The sequence below is a fragment of the Numenius arquata genome, chromosome 6 (assembly GCF_964106895.1).
Source record: "Numenius arquata chromosome 6, bNumArq3.hap1.1, whole genome shotgun sequence".
Taxonomy (NCBI): domain Eukaryota; kingdom Metazoa; phylum Chordata; class Aves; order Charadriiformes; family Scolopacidae; genus Numenius; species Numenius arquata.
In genome coordinates, this window is record NC_133581.1 from 53,865,003 (window position 1) to 53,881,554 (window position 16,552).

Genomic DNA, 16,552 nt, shown 5'->3' on the forward strand with positions numbered 1-16,552 from the left:
AAAGACATGCTTTTGGGCTATCTTTTACTTTTCTGAATATATAATGAGCTGTGATCAGAGCCCAGGGGGACTTCTACAGCCCTGAGTTGTGTGGATGGATGCAAATCCTCTGCAAGCAGCTGAATCAAACACGCGTTTAGACACCCAGACAGAAATGATGTGCCGTGCCAACGGTCCCATAGATGGGTTTTGTTATTGCCTATGAGGGCAGGACTCATCGTGATTGTATTTAATTAGGAGCGGTGTGAGAGATCTAGAGGTTTAGCAGGGGATGAATGAGTTGTATGAAGAAAAACAGAGTGAAGTTTACCTTAGTCTTGTCTTTTACTGACAGTTTGAAGATTAAGAGTAATGCCCCAAGAGTTAAATTTAGAATTACAGTACTTGATCTGATTAGTATGCTCCTCCTTCCAGGGATGACCATTATGTAAAAATACATATAGTATTATAAGAATTACTGCTTACAGATTTTGCGTTAATCCATCCCAAATGGAAGTTTTATCCCAATGTTATTTGAATTCAGCCCAAAAGCCTTGAGGACTTATTTTTATATACATATATAAAAAATGTGTATATTTAAAAGAAGTATTTCTAAATTTATTTTGCTTATATTTTGCAACAGCTGTGGCTGTTATGTTTGCTCAACTAAGCACTTAGTCCTCTTGTGAAACCTGACAAGGTTTTAGTTTCCATGATAACATCTGACAAAATCTTCAAGCTAACAATGTGCAGGATAGAAAAGTATTTTCCTTTTATTTGCTCAAAATTGACTGCCTTTAATATTATTTAATACCTCCTTTATTTTTGTTTATGACAGAAGACAATTAGTAGTTGGCAGTACACCTTTCAGTGTAGTTCATTATTTCATGTACTTTTGATTATCTTGTCTTTTTCTTGTTCCCTAAAGGCAAGAGTGCCAAAGTCTGTGAGAAAGACTTTGTGTTACTGGTTGTTTCTCTCCCTGTCTCTGAAATTCCAATTCCCGTATTTTGCTTTCTTTTTTATTTTTTTATTTTTAAGTTAGGTGACCAGAAAGCTATACCATTGAGATACATAATGTTGAGATGATAATTTCTGTACACACCACCCTGACCTTTGTAATTCCTAAATTTTTAAACTGTATCTGCTAATAAAACCAGCAACAGTGATTCTCAGGTATCTTTTATTTAATTCCTACCATAAATTCTAATTATTCTTAATACTTACCCTTTCTTTGCTGTCAGCAAAATTGTTATTATCAGAAAAACTTACTGTGGCAAGTTCCCATCACATTTTGTAGTGAAGAATAGTGCAAAACCTTCATCTTCCTCAAACCTTTATTACCCAAACACGCATAGATGCTTTTGCTGTCTTTATGGTTCTGCTTAATTTATAAGGTTTTTGTGGGTTTTTTCTTTTTTTAATTAAGTGCATTTTGCTTTGTCTTCTTACTTCCACTTTTGCTCATACAAGTCCTGTTACGCTCCTGTAGTACCAGCACATCTCTTTAAGTATGAGTAAGAAAAAAGAGAGGCTGTCATTTTGTACTAGGGCAGTTCTTTTTGTAATTCACTGAGATTGTTATTAAGATAATAGTGAAGAAGTGTTTTTTTTAATTACAAAAAACATCCTTGGGAAAAAAGTGAAGATTAGTCCCTGCATAAAATAATTGTAGGAACTAACCTGGGAGATTTACGAAGTTATTGTTAGTCTATTAAGAAAGTTTAAGGTTAAAAAAAATTTTAAAGGACACCTAAATATTATTTTTATGAACAAATGAATGGACTTTTATGCCTAGAGAAATTTATTCATGACTGGAACAAATAAGGAACAATTAAATTTGAAGGAAGTGGACTGTATCATCATAAATAACAAATTGAAGTTCTTCAAAGATTCAGCTCACTAATCAGGGAAGCACAGCTTTTTTGTTTGCTATTTTTTTGGGTTTTTGTTTATATTCCTGCTTGCTTTTGGTTCTGTTTTGTTATCCCTTAAACTGTGTCAATTTTCTTATAATTTTTTTTAATGTTTCTTTTTCTGACTATATTGAACTTAAGTAATTTACACTGGCCTTGGGTTAGGTTAAATAAATGTTGCTAAAATATACGAATTAAACTGATGCAGTTTCTGAGACCAGTCAAGATTGAACTAAGCGAAGGCTGTTCAGTCTACATCCATGCATGAAGTAAAATGTGGCTGTATCTTCCGTTAAAAGAAAATTGGTCTTCAGTTCACTTAATAATTTTCTATGTAACAGTGAACTAAACATGGGAACTTCAAGTTTTCTTTAGTACTGAAAAACTGTATTTCAGAAAGTAAGGTTCAAAATGGAATAGAACAGCTAATTGATTCTCCTTTAGAGCGTTCCTTTCCTCTCTGACAGTTCCTGCTTGTTATAAAAGCGGAGTATAAAGAAGATTTCTACTGGAAAGAAGAACGAACTGAATAGTCGTCTACCTTTTAATTGGATCCAAGGCCTAATAAGGACAATAACAAATGCTATTATTTGGAAATTAAGTATTCAAAGAAGTCTTTGAGCAGTGATTAAAATCTTAAAACAGCACTGAAAAGAATATACAATGAGGAGATGGACTGAGCAGTGAGTTGCATGACGAGCATTTGCCTAACACTCAAGCAAATTTTTTTTATGTACGCAAAATAATTTGTATCTCAGTCTGTGTTTTTCTGTGTATTCAAGAGGCAAAAAAGCAAACTGCCTTCTCTAATAAATGACTACAAAGCATAGTCCTGCCTATTCAGAGAATGAAAAGTCCAAAATGTGTTTGGCATTAATCATTCTGGATGTACAGAAATTGTACTGCAGCCAATTTTCATTTTAAATGCTATTTTTTTTGAGATGAAGTAATTCAAAAAATATACCAAACTGGAATTTGATTTCAAGTCTCTTTACAGCTATTTTAATGAAACATTTAAGAAATATTAGGTCTTCACACATGTGTTTCATGGTATTTTTGATACAGGAGACATTCCACTGCATGTTAATATACGGGAGACGTGTGATTCAGGACAGCCTGTTGTGATCTCGCAGCCTCAAAGTGATGCCGTAAGTTTGGTGCATTGCACTTCAAATAACAAAAAGCTCTCCCCCAAAAGTGAATGGAGAGTGCTTCTCGTTATTCCTGTTTGAAAAGAAATCTGTATCTGAAGGTAACTTAGGGAAATAAACTAAAAGAGAGTAGTACCATCAAGTAGCTCGGGCCCATCATTCTGGAATGCTGGTCATCTGTTCTGCTTCTGTGGGTGTGTTTTTGTTTAATTAGTCCAAATCATTGAGAATAGCAAAGATTTGATCCAGGTTCTGGCATGCCAAGAAGAGGAAGGTCAGTGTCAAGCCTCATGAGACCTTGTAGCTAATGTAGGTCCTCTAAAACTGTCAGTTGAGCCTTTGGTAGTTGAGCCTGGAAACTGTCATAGGGTCCTATCACAAGATGTTTGGAACAAAACCTGCGTATTGTCAGTACCTGGGTTGTTTTTAGCAGGAAGTGGAGCGATTTGCAGACAAGAGAAAATGGATTTTTCGGTGCATTTACCATAACTTTTTATTGCCAAACTAAAACATGAGTTGTTGAGGTGGTGGGGAGTCAAATATGCAAGTCTGTAAAGAAAAGCAGCTGCACATGTAAAACTTCATTAACAGTGATAGAGTAAGTATTTTCCTTCTCCTCTGCTGGAGTTTGTCTGCTGGCCGCTGTAAGGCAGGGCGTTGCCTGGCACGTTATGTCTGCACAATATATGGCATGATGCAGCCTCACTCTTGACTGTTGCTTAGATGTTACTGTTTAAAATAAAGTGATTAATGCTGATAATAGGTGGTAGAATCAATTAGAGCTAAGGTAGAATGTACGATACTTTCTAATATTGGTAAACTTTCTAATATGACGATTGTTAGGCACGTGCTGAAATATTTTTTTTCCTTCCCACTCTTCTTTTAAAAGAAAAGGAAAAAAAAGTGGGGGGATTAACACTGTTAATCCAGTGTTATTAACATACTGATTGGGATTCCGGAGGAACAGCAACAGTCTTAAAATTGTAATACGTCATTTTGTTCTGAAAGAGAAGCACCAGCGCTATGGCATGTTGATTTCTAATGGAGTGCAATATTTTTGTAGGCTTGGGCAAGCCCCTTGCTGATCCTCTCTGGAATAATGTAGTGATCTTAAGTCTAGATCCTTGTTAAAAGGAATCATTCTAATCAATAGAGTGGTTTCTATCTGGGAAGTTTGATCAGCAGTGCAAAGGTTTGAATAGATGCATGCCTTGGGTTAAAGTTGAAGCAAAACAGCTGAGCAAACTAAGATGGAAGGCTCACAGCTCACAGTATCCAAAATCTATAATAACCAAGAGTCTGTAGCCTGCGGGACTATCAATCTAAAAATTCAGACATGTAAGATAGCATTCTGAAAATTAAAAAAGACAAGAAAGTCTGTTGTGTTGCCATCTGTTCCTCCTTTGACTATGTTCTTGGTAACGAAAGGAAGGGTTATAAGCACCATTTGTGGCAATTAAGTTAAATATGAAGAGGAATAAGGATTGACAAATACATGTGACTCTGGGGAAAACTTTTAATATTCTTCTCTGCCATTGTGTCTGTGAGATAATCATTCTCCTTAGAGAATGCGGTTTTTTTAGATGTCGCTAATCTCTGCAGAGTGAAAAAGAATTGCCCTTTATCCCTCCTTTGCTTCCCATTTTAAAGACAGAGAAAATGACTGTTGTTCTCTTATATTTTAAAAGAAAAATTAAATTCTTAGCACATAAATGATGGTGGGAGAGGTCATATACAGTCAGATTCTAATCTTTAATATGTGACACCCATTGCCATGTTTCTCAAATAAACTAAAATTGTGGCTATTCATGCATGAACAATCACAATTTCTCAGGTGGAGAACAATGTGTACAGAGCTGCTGAACTTACCTCTGTTCTTGTCCCTTAAATTTACAGGGTTTTTTTAAATAAAAAATTCTGTGCTGGTTTTGTTAGAACACACTTACAGATCAAATAGAGACTCATAGAACTGAAATAATACCTAGCAGATTCAAACAGTGGGGAATAAGGATGGTGATTGACTTCTCAGAAACCCAGCATGCTGTCACACCTAAGCTCTGTCAAGACTAGAATTAAGGGTGTTTGTAAAATATGTTAGCTAATACTTTTTTTGCTTACACACCTGCCATGGGGTTCAACTTGCCTTGCTGATACATAAAAGTATAGTTCTCACTCTACGCTAGAATTTTAAAATGCGTAAGCAATCTTGTCTAAATTTATTGTTTTAAAGCTTAGATGTAGTTGGTGGAAAAGGGATGTTTCCTCTTCACAACTGGCAAGGAAATTACTATCAACTAAAACAACCCTTCCAGAAAAAAAAAGAAAATTACTTGTAGAATTATGTGTGTGTGAACTTAGAAAGTTCTTCCTCAGGGAAGACACAGGATACATAAGACTCATCTACTTATGGAAAGGTCTGAGTATATAGCTAAAGGATGTGAAGGTTTTATGGCTGCAGTTCTCTTCTGGTAAAGCTTGAGACAGTCCCCACAGAGAAATAAACAGTGCTGGTAAAATGATTTCGCTCTTGGTATAGCATTGCCTATGTTAGTGTCCTGTCAGTTTAGTTGTTCAAATTGTGGCTTTTTTAAACACTCTTCATTGACTAAACTTTGGTATGTGCTGTAGAAATGGAATATTGCTGTACTCAACGTTAGCCTAAATGGCAGGGGCTAGTCTAGCTGAAAGAGAGGAGACAACAATGCGGCAATTGGGAGTGATCTAAGATCCTCTACAAGAAGCTTAATAATTTTTTAGTTTAATCAACAGTAAGGACTTACCAGACCCTTCTGGAAATAACTGAGAGTCTTGGGAGCATTTTTCTCCTCCATCAAGCTGTTGAGGTGGATTGGCTGACTAGGGCTTCATTTTTTTTACTCACTCAAACATATGAGAGAGTCTCTAGACAACAAAAGCTAGTAAAGGAAAATCGGGAATACTGCTAAAATGGTAGAATAGGGCAAGCAAATGAGGAATCACTGAAACCACGTGGTTTCATCATGCTCAGATGTTGGGGAACCCCCTAGGGATCATGAGAAGGAACCAGCAGCAAAACAGGCATTTGAAAGAGGCATCCTGAAACTTGTGGATAAGAGGGCTAAAAACACAGCAAGAGGTATAGAACATGATTTTTTGCAGTGGAGTCATTCTCCCACCCGATGAGTTGTTCAAATGCCCGGTGAACTCTCTGTCAACACTGGGGGAAACGGCAAATAAAGATTTCTAAGAGCTCTTCCATCTGTAAGCACAAAACTCGAGAGGTGTGGGACAGCTGGTGGTTATCTTGTGAGGACTTCCTGCTAGAAACTTTTGGGTATATCACAGCCTTGATGGCACAGTGGATTTGTTAATACCTTGCTAGAATGAACAGGCTAGCTGTGACCGTTGAGCACCAAACTCCCATCTGCCTCAAGATCAAAGAAGCAGCTCAAGCACGTATTTCACTGAATTTCACTGAATTTTTAGAGTTGGAAGGGACCATAAAGATCACCTAGTCCAACTCCCCTGCTGAAGCAGGATTGCCTAGAGCATGTTAGAGCATATTACTCAGGACTGCATCCAGGCGGGTCTTGAAAATCTCCAAAGAAGGGGACCCCACAACCCCCCTGGGCAGCCTGTTCCAGAGCTCTGTCACCCTCACCGTGAAGAAGTTTTTTCTCATATTTGAGTGGAACCTCCTATGTTCCAACTTGTGCCCGTTGCCCCTCCTCTCACTGGCAACTACTGAAAAGAGTCTGGCTCCCTCCTCCTTCAACCCATCCTTTAGATACACCTTATCATTAAGGCTTCCTTTGAATGATCACACTACCATTTGGTATGTATAGGTTTGAATCTTCCATTCAAGGTGTAGATAGTACAGTGCATCATCAGACCCTCATTTATGCTTCACTCTGCTGAAGAAAATGCTGAGTGGTAGGATAGTCTGTTTGAAGGATGTTACTGTATTGCATTTGAATTGCGCTGTTCTACTTAGCCATGTTTTCTGGGCAGGATGTCTTTTTTTGATGTACTAAATGGCACCTGAGTGATGTACATGCATAATGGCACCTTGGGGCTAGTAGTGTTTCCCAGCTGAGGCTCCCTTAGAGGACAGCTTGGCTTTTGAACTGCTGATATATAGGATTAACAGGAAATTTCCCATGAGCACGAAGGATTTTTTTTTTTTTTTTTTTTTTTTTAGGTATTAGATTCAGGAAGCACTGAGTTTACTTACCCATCTCCTCCATTTCATGTTATAATTTATGGATTGACTTCTGTTGTCTCTGACTTCTATCGTCTCATCAAGTCCCCTTGCTGGGCTGAGACTTCATTGCAGCTTGGCAGGAGTTGCCGATACATGCAAAGAGGAATCTTATGGTAGAACTGTGCCCAGAGGAGGACGCAGTGGGAAAGTCTCTGGGCCTCTTGCACCAATCAAGAATTTCTCTGGGTGACATGAAGCTTTTATCTGAATTGGAAGCTCGTTTAAAGCTGTGTTTATCATCGTGCTTTTAGTGCCATCTGAGTTGACCACAGTAAAATACAGATGTCGGAGGGCAGCCCCAGTCACACACTGAAGCTTGGAGTTGTGTCAAAGTAACAAGCAATCTCCATGGAAATTAAAGCTATTTAAAAATCTGATTGAACTGGAAAATGGTCTGTGGTTGAGCAGAGAGAGTGCTAATAAGAACAAAATCTATCACCCATCAGTATTTTCTTGCAGATGCTAGCTAAATCTAGTATTTGTCCTTGTGATAGCCACTATTTGATTAGTTGCTTATGGTTGCTAGTTTGCTTTAGCAATGAAGAAAGTATAAGCCCCTAACAGCTCAGTTGAGCAGATTTAAATACCTTATACTTCTTTACAGGTATACTAGTATCCACAGCATTCGATACCCCAGTCAGGCTTACATAGATTCTCCCTTGGTTTGCTGGGCTGAATAAAGCATCTTAATAGTTCTGCAGTCTTTTAATCACAAATGGAAGTTAGGAACCATGTCAGTACTGGGATGTATACTCTATGGTGTACTTGACCCACAACCAAGAGATGGGATCAGTATGCTTTTTCTGAGCTGCTGGTCTGAAGTTGTTTGTATGCAGTGGTTTGGGTGAAGGCGAATGTGATATTGGCTCCTACCTGTTGTGATTTTGTTGCTGGCTAAATTGTATTCTGTATTTGTGCGGCCATTGCATTAGACACTGGAAGCCACTGTAGCGAGCTGTTTGCAGGCTACGATCTGCACTGCAGTGAAAGGCAAAGCAGCAGGTCAAGCCAGGCAAAGCCGTGAGAACAGGGCAGAGTCAGCTGTGACCTGTACGGTCAGTTTGCAGTAATCTTAGCAGTGATGCATACTTCCCTCCTGGGTAAGATTTTTAGGGAGAATTAAATGCCATAACGGAAAGGCTCACATTTCTTTAGGATTACCGTAGGGCTTAATTGAATAAGCTAATAAAAAGACTTGTGGTTTAGATCTACCCCATATCTATTATCCCATGACAGAGTAATGTATCAGGATGTTCTGATTGTTTAGGCTAAGTAGGACTTTTCAGTCCTTTTTCTGATGAACTCCATTACAAGTTCTCCGTTTCCTACTCAAAGATCTATGCTGTCATTAGTCACTTGATCATCTAACACGCCCTCTCGGTGCTGAGGAGGTTTGTGATTTAGAAAATGCTGCGCTGTTTTCTGGCAGTGTTCGTACCAGAGTTTTGAGAGGTGAACAGTGTCTCACGTGGCCATTATCCAGCTCTTTTGACTCTCTGAACGTCACCTTCCACCTCAGCCTCTGCCCTCCCCGTTGCTGCTCTCAGACCCCATCTAGGCAGTGTTTGTAATGAACAATTCTGGTCTGGTTTGAGGGCATTGTGACTTCCTGTGCACTTCTTCATCCTCTTGAAGCAGGGAGAATGTTTGGCTTCCAGCTAACTGATACGTTACTGTTAAATATAAAATTGTCCATCTGCAAAAAAATGCTTTCAGAAAGACAGTCTACAAACCACTCCTTAAGAGCTTCCAAACCATGAAGGGAAAAACTGATCTGTAGAGTTCACTTTTATGCTATTAAAATGAAAATGGTTGTAAATGATGAATAAGAACTCATATTTTACTATTTCTCCTTTGGCTTTCCACCCAAAAAGGAGTATCAGTTTTCAGTTCCAATCTGTCTTCATTTGCTTAGTAATGATGGAGTAAACAGCTGAACTGAGCTGTGTTCTCTGTCTACAGATGCCACATTGAAAAGATCATGAGTAGGAGAAAGCATTCAATACGTGTAGGGTTGTTTTTATGTAATGAAAGGTGTATTGACAGTCACTGAGATTCCATTTAGACCTTTCACATATGTTGATGTATGTTATTGCTGATAGATGGGTCCTCACTCATAACTGAATAATTTGTTTGAAGTTAGGAAACTAAGGCTCAAAGACAGGTTACTGGTGGATTTCTGTAAGGACGTGTATGAGATACTGTTCTGTTCAACATCTAAAGTAGTGGTCCAGGTAAACAAAAAAAGATGCTTAGCAGGTAAGACCGATTGCTGATAACCCTAGGGCTAGGTTAATACTAGCATGCTGGCTGCAAAGAGTTGCACCAGGAGCCTCCTGTTACAAAGCGACAGATCAGCTACTTGGCAAGTAAGAGTCAGTGTACGTTGTGAAATTGTTGCCCAGATCCTCATTAGCAGTGTTCGGGAGGAAAATAGTTTATTGGGATCTTGGCATAGGGTAACACAGAAGCAATCAAGTCTCCCAAGCAGGATATCTGGTTGCTGTCTGGCTGGTTATGGAAGTCTGTATTCCAAGGACCCTTGCCAGTGGTGTCTTCACCTGGATCAAATGTGACTCCCGGAACTGCTGTTCAGCTCAGTTTTAACAATGAAGCTAGTCCATGGTCCTATTGACTGCTACAGCATATGCATGACCTGTTGGTGCTAATTATCTTGATTTATGTACAGAACATCTCCTTTCTTAACTATGTGCAAAAACACTGTCCTATGTAACTATTTGTGCACCTGCAGGAACATTTCCTACAGTGTATTTATAATTCTCTGTACAATATGGTCAACTCTGGAGCAGGAACAGCCCGGGCAATCTCTAGAAGGGGCCAGATTTTTACATGCAGGTTGTTAATTGACTCATTAAAACACATGAATTGATCTGTACAAAGTGAGAGCTGACTGTGGGACTCTTCAAGATAGTCCAAAATTCCCACCTGGAGCATTCCTACACCTATTAGTCAAATACTTGACTGCAAAGGCAGCCTGACTTCAATCACCTTTTTTTCAAGCTGGTCCATTATCTCATCTCTGCAGGTGGCTAGCTGGGGACTAGCTAGACCACCCAGGGAATTAACAGCTAAGTGTGGTGGGTGTTGCACGTGGGCACAGCTGTGCTGCCCAGCTGCACTGCCCAGCTGCACTGCAATTATACCCATGGGAGAAGTTTGAATTTCATGCTTGTGACTTAAGTTCTGTAGTTCTTCCCTCAAAGTCATGCATATGGGAGAAAGCAATCCTAGTTTGGTGACTGCATTCCTTAAAAACTCAGAAAATTACGTGACTTTAGTTTTAAGGTGATGTGAGCACAGAGACTATGAGGCTCTGAGCCTGGGAGTGCCAGAAAAGAAAACCCTACAAGCCAGGAGCAAACCCTGGAAGAGAAGGAGAAATGTTGGGGGTACCTGGCCCTGCAAAAGGCTGCCACTTGGTTCAGACCAGTGACATTTGGTGCTAGTGGCCCAATTGAGAGACTGACCTTGTCTTCCTGCCCCTCAAGCTCTGGCCTCAGGCAGTTGTCAGCTTGTTTGCTATTTTAAAGGCTCATCAGGGATACAAGGTCTAACTCGAGGTTAAGAGCCATCTAAGAGTGCTGCACGAGGCAGGAGAGATTGGTGCGATGGGGAATATCCTGGTGATTTCTTCTAGTAAAACAGGGAAGGTTGTCAGTGCGGACTCCATACGCAGACTTGTTTGAGAAGTTGAAGACGTACCCTGGTTACAGTCCAGCAGAGCAGAAGCAGCTGAATAGCAGGGAGTTTTCTATTGTACTGACAAACACAGAACATGATGCTCCAGCTGGAAATTGAAGCATGACAAATTCAAATTATAGGTAAGGTGTACATTTTTAACAATGGAAGTAATCAACCTCTGGAACAACGTAGAAAAAATATGTATATACACACACAAAGATACTCTTTGAGTTGAAAATCTTCATATCAAGATTGGAGACCTTCCTAAAAGGCATGTTCTATTTCAACTACAAGTTGTTGAGCTTGGTACACAAATTATTCGGTTTCATTTTGTGATTTGTTCTGTGTTGGACCTTGGGTACTGTTTTTGTACATATCTCTTGACATTAAATTTGTGAATATTTGATGTTAGTCTGATTGTGGTCCTAGCTGGGTAATTTTTTTTTAAGATGTTAAAAGACGTGTGCCTATTTGGGTCATTCCTGATAGTCTTATAGTTCTGTGCTCTTCTGCCCTCCAACTTAGAGCACCCAACTAAATGCCACAGCTGGTGTGAGAGGGAGATTTTGCTGTGTGGATTCTAGTGTTGCAGAATTATTTCTTTCTGATACCCACTTTAGTCTCTTGGAAAGATGTCTTTTTCTGAAAATACTTTAATTTTTAATGTCTGTATAGGAAATTCTGTAGTGTAGTCTGTAATGAATTAATTATCTCAATTTTTTTTTTTTATTGTCATTGCTTTCTCGAATTTTCTGTCTCAATCCTGTGCACTATGCATCTCAATCTTAAGGGTGATGGAAATTTATAACTAATAGTACCTGTGGGACTAAAGAGTCTCCTTCCTTCTGAACACTGTCTCCAGAAGAATATTGATTCTTTTTGCTGTTTAAGACAGATTGTTCAGTCAAGTTCCACTCTCAGAATAATACTAAAGTTAAATTTTATCCGCCTCCACCCCCCAATATTTTAAATAATGTTTGTATTTATTTTATGTATTAATGCATCATTTTTCCTGAATACAAAACTGGCTAAATCGAACCCATTTATTGTAACATTTTTCTTCTTCTTTGAATGTGTGTGAAAGAACATATACCTAACAAGATGTAAAATATTCCTTTTTTATAGAAAATGAAAGGTGCTAAATGTATTTTTCTGTTTTTACAGGCTAAAGCCTATCTAAAGATAGCTAAAGAAATAGTAAGACGACTACCAGTACCTCCCGCTTGAAGTGTTTATCACTTGAAACGTACGAAAAAAAGTGATCTTTTGGTGCAGAAGAGTCCTGCGGAAGAGTGCAGAAGGGTCCTGCTACCTAATTCTGTGGATGCCATGTTTTAGTTCTAAGAACTTTTTTAGAAGTTAATTTACCACAATTTAAATTATGATTGTGATATTTACTGTTTTTCAAACCATTATTTAGCCGCGTCCAGATGGGTTGAAGTATGCAAACGATGATAGACAATATTTAACTGCTGGATTGTAACATCATCAAGCAAGAAGGGATGAAGTACATTTTTCACATGTCCTGTTTTAAGGTCAAGAATGAAAAACAGCTGCTCCAGCCAAGCAGAATGATGAGAGGGATTCCAAAGCATAACGCCTGCTTAAAAAGTGACATTTGCAATGCTCTAATTTCTTTCAATTTTGGTTTAACTTTTTACTCAGTTAACTACCAGGCTGACCTTAAGTTCTGCAAAATTTTAAGCAAATTCAGCTATGTAACTGCCGTATTCTTGTGTGTTCATCTTAAAAGAAAATAAATAAAAAATCCATTTATACTCTGAAGGATTCTTGTGATGGATCATGAGCAAATTCATTCATTATTGGATAATGTTCGATCACGAGCCTGAGGCTTATTTCTTGACTGCTTTGCATTATAATGGACCCAGGCAGAAGACTAGGTAACCAGGGCCTTCACTGAAAACCAGATGTTGTCTCTGAGCTCTGTTTGCCCGGGAATGTAAATGATCAAGTTAAATTTAATTTATGATTGCATATTCCTATTACAGTGCAGCAACTTGGAATTTGAATATAAAGATGCATTTTTGAAGTAAAGAAATCTTTGGTCTTCAGACTGCATGGCCTTCTGGTTTGTTTTTTTTACTGCATTATATTTCTGCGATCTTTATTTCTGTGTTGGTGTGTGGAAGTGGAAGAATATGCCTTCAGGGAATGAGTTTCCATTTGCAATTGGATGTTTGAGTTGACATTTAGGCTTTTTCATTTACACAATCAAGTATGGGTATCTTAAACATACATCTTAACCATGCCATACTGGGAATTTAACCGTACTAGGGAGTTCTGCTGTTGACCTCTGTACCACCAAGATTTTGCCTTGTGCTCCAGGTAATTACTCATAATTTTGGATGTAGTTGTTTTTTTCTTACTCAGGTGATACAACATAAAAGGTTGGTATACATTTACATTAAGAATATTTAAGTAATATCTATCCCCGAATTTACATGGGAAAGCTAGACACAAATTATGGGTTAAATCTCAAGCTTAGGTGATTTTGTAAACATGTGAATTATATAGTCCAAAACTGTTGATTTTTTGCTTCAAGTCAATCTCCTTGCCTGTACCCTCCCCCGTGAGTTCCAGTACCACTGTCCAGCTTTTTCAGTAGCGTATTACCCCAGGCCTGTAGAATTGACACAAATATTCACTTCCTTTCAGTTGTCTAATATACTTTACAAAAATTAAAGCTGGCTTATTATTCTGCCTTTTCATGTTTTGTTGGTAACTTACTGGATTTTTAAATTGAGTTTTATCTCTACACGTATTATTTATTCACCTCTGCTTTACATATCTTAATTGTTGATATATATGTCTATAAATAATCCTGTGGTTGTTTTGGCATAGTATAATCATAAATTTCAGTGGAAAAACTGGGATTTCTGACTGGTTTTTAGCAAAAGACTGATATTTTCTGAATTTTGTTATTTATTAATTTTCCCCCTGTTAAAAAGAATGTCTCTGACACTAGGTTCATGTTGAGACTGGGTGAACAGTCAGTATACAGATATAAGGTTTGTTTGTTTTCCGTTTCTTTTCTTTCTCATTATTTCTTGGGTTAGTTGAGGGATGAAATTTGCTTCCAAATATCCTTTTATTTTTATTCCTTTTTTACATTTTTTTTTCTTTTCATTAAGTACTGTGGTTTTGCTCTGTTTAATCTTTCACTTGCAGAAGTTTTGAATGCCTTTATCAAGAAACTGGTTATAATGATTAAATAGAGTTTCTAAGCCAATCTGAAAAATCATATTTAATTAACATTTTTGTGGAAGGATTGCACGATGTAGTAGGTGGGACCTGATTGATTAAAAATTGTCAGTTGTTTTAAAAATACATATGTAGTTGTACAGAGTAGGTAGGACATTTCTGCATTTAAGGATAACAATGGTCAAATCAAATTTAAAATAAGAACATACTTGCTTTCCTTTCCTCATTCTCATTCCTCTTCCTCATTTCTCATGAAAAAGTACCTGTTTCCCAGCCCTTCTCCTGCAAAGGAAACGAAGGGCATTGACACAGTGTTATTGCTACTTAATGTTATGGAAACACATACTCATATTTTTTTTTTATTATACGGTACACTGTTAAATACATATTAATGAATTCTAGTCAATGCACTCGATTTGAAATTGCAGTTCATAAAATGGCAGATAGAAGTTATTGGATTGGGAGGGTGGTGGTGGTTGGATCAGTGGGAGGTTGAGCAGGAGACAGTGGCATTTAACCATAGTTTATAAATAGAGATTATGGACTTGACACACAGTATTGTTTGCTCTTTTCAACTCCAATATTTTACTTTCATCTCGGTGATATTTCCTAGTGTACTAGTACGTTTTTTCTAAAAATGTTAATCCTAACGACAGGACCTGGCTCTCCTGAGCTGTATGGATAGATGCTCTTTGCTCAGGAGCAGTGGAGACTTACTGCAAAATTACTGTGATCCTGGGTTACCAGCCCAGAATTATTAAAGTCTGTAGTGCTGCGAGCTGCAGTTAGCGCTGCAGAATCCCACCGAGGAAGAGACAGAGGGAGGAAGGCTGGGGAGGCGCAGGGCCAAGCAGGCGGGAGTAGGGACAGCGGGGAATGTCAGTCCCAGGTGACCTCCTGTGCAGATGAAGAGCAAGACTCCCAGGGTCACCTTCCATCACTGTCAGAGTTATTTTTGCTTTCACAACATGGCCCTTTGTTTAGTGACCATGGTTCTTGTCTTTGCTGATAATTCCTGTTGTTTCTCGGGTGAGGAGCACATGGGCTATGTGTTTCCTGGCTTTCAGAAGTTTTGGGTTTGATGAAATTGAAGCTGAAAGAGGGTACAGAATTGTTTGTGTCAGTGAAGTATTTTGCTATAAAATTTTTACTGCTCCGTTCAGGTCATCGTGAGCTGTTTAGCCTTTGAGACTACGGCTTCTGCAATCCTTCAGATGTTACATTTCTCACAACAACAACAAAATTTTTAATTGTAATTTGAAGTTATGAGAAGAGAGTAGTTTGCAAATCAGTTTTTCTCTAATTCGAGTTGAGTTTAAACCACAACCCATTTTAGTTGCTCTGGTTGGGGATCGTTAATGCAGAGAAAAAATGGCAGCAGCAGGTCATCTTCAGTGTATTAACAAAACCCCCTTGTAATTCTGAACTTGCTTCAAACTAGTTCGACTCACTTGGATCCAATGCACCAGGTGAATCCCCCCATAATCTCTTTCCCCAGTAAGAGTACGGTTTTCACCCGGACCTACTCGCACTCCCTGCTGGGTTTTTCCCGCTTGCGGTGCTGTTGGTGCCGATGAGAGTGGGCTTTGACCCGAGGCGGGTTCTTCGTATTGGTTTGTTGGTAAACCTCGTTCAGGCTAGTATTGAGCCCCCTGATGTAAACTGAAGGCTGCGGTCAAAGTGGGAAAGAAGGGGTGAATGTCACGCCAGTAGGAATATCTCCAGGTTCCTTCCCGGAGCCCCTGCTGTAATAATATTGGGTTTGCAGGTGCAAGAGTGTATGTGGGAGAATAACAGCAGGAGAGCAACGAGAAAGGAGAAGCCCTCTGTTGCTTAGGTGAAAGATTAAAGAGCTGTGAGAGGCTCTGCGGGCTACAGCACTGATCTGCAAAGGCTAAGGCACTGAAGATGCTGTGTGACAATATGAAGGGGATTTCGGGACGCACTCCAGCTGTGCAAAGCTTCTGTCAGAGCATCCCCAGCCCCGAGACTGGCACAAGCCCCGCACCCGAGTACCCAGGTCGCAGGTGCTGCTCCCGTCCTTCCAGATACCACTGGTGGGGGTAGGATCTCCGTGCTCGCTTTTCTGTGAGGTTTGCAGTACTTGCCCGAGGTACAAGAAACTTGTTCTATGCCTGGCTTTGGCTGAGAAGGTTCAAATCCATAGCTCCTAAACTTTGGAGAGGTCCTCAGCCACCTGGCTTAGTCTTTGTTAAAGACCATCAAGGAGCATTCACCACTCCTGATGAAGCTGTATAGCTTGTGGAAGAAATACGGAACATCGTCCTCATCACAGCTAATTATTTTTCTAGCCTAATGACTTGGGCTAGACTTTGATC

General features: G+C 39.0%; 1 protein-coding gene across 5 annotated transcripts in view; it reads left to right on the forward strand.

Annotated features, from left to right (window-relative positions):
* The window catches only part of NUBPL (NUBP iron-sulfur cluster assembly factor, mitochondrial), an 87,525-nt gene extending 74,457 nt beyond the window's left edge, over positions 1-13,068 (forward strand). For 3 of the 5 annotated variants that reach the window (XM_074148985.1, XM_074148986.1, XM_074148987.1), the window contains 2 exons: positions 2,961-3,043; positions 12,156-13,064. In XM_074148985.1, coding sequence (XP_074005086.1) covers positions 2,961-3,043; positions 12,156-12,218 — 146 coding nt within the window. In that variant the 3' untranslated portion in view covers positions 12,219-13,064. Of the gene's footprint in view, positions 1-2,960; positions 3,044-12,155 lie in introns of all 5 variants that reach the window. The other 2 variants (XM_074148983.1, XM_074148984.1) reach the window with 1 other exon arrangement.
* The last annotated feature ends 3,484 nt before the right edge of the window (positions 13,069-16,552 follow it).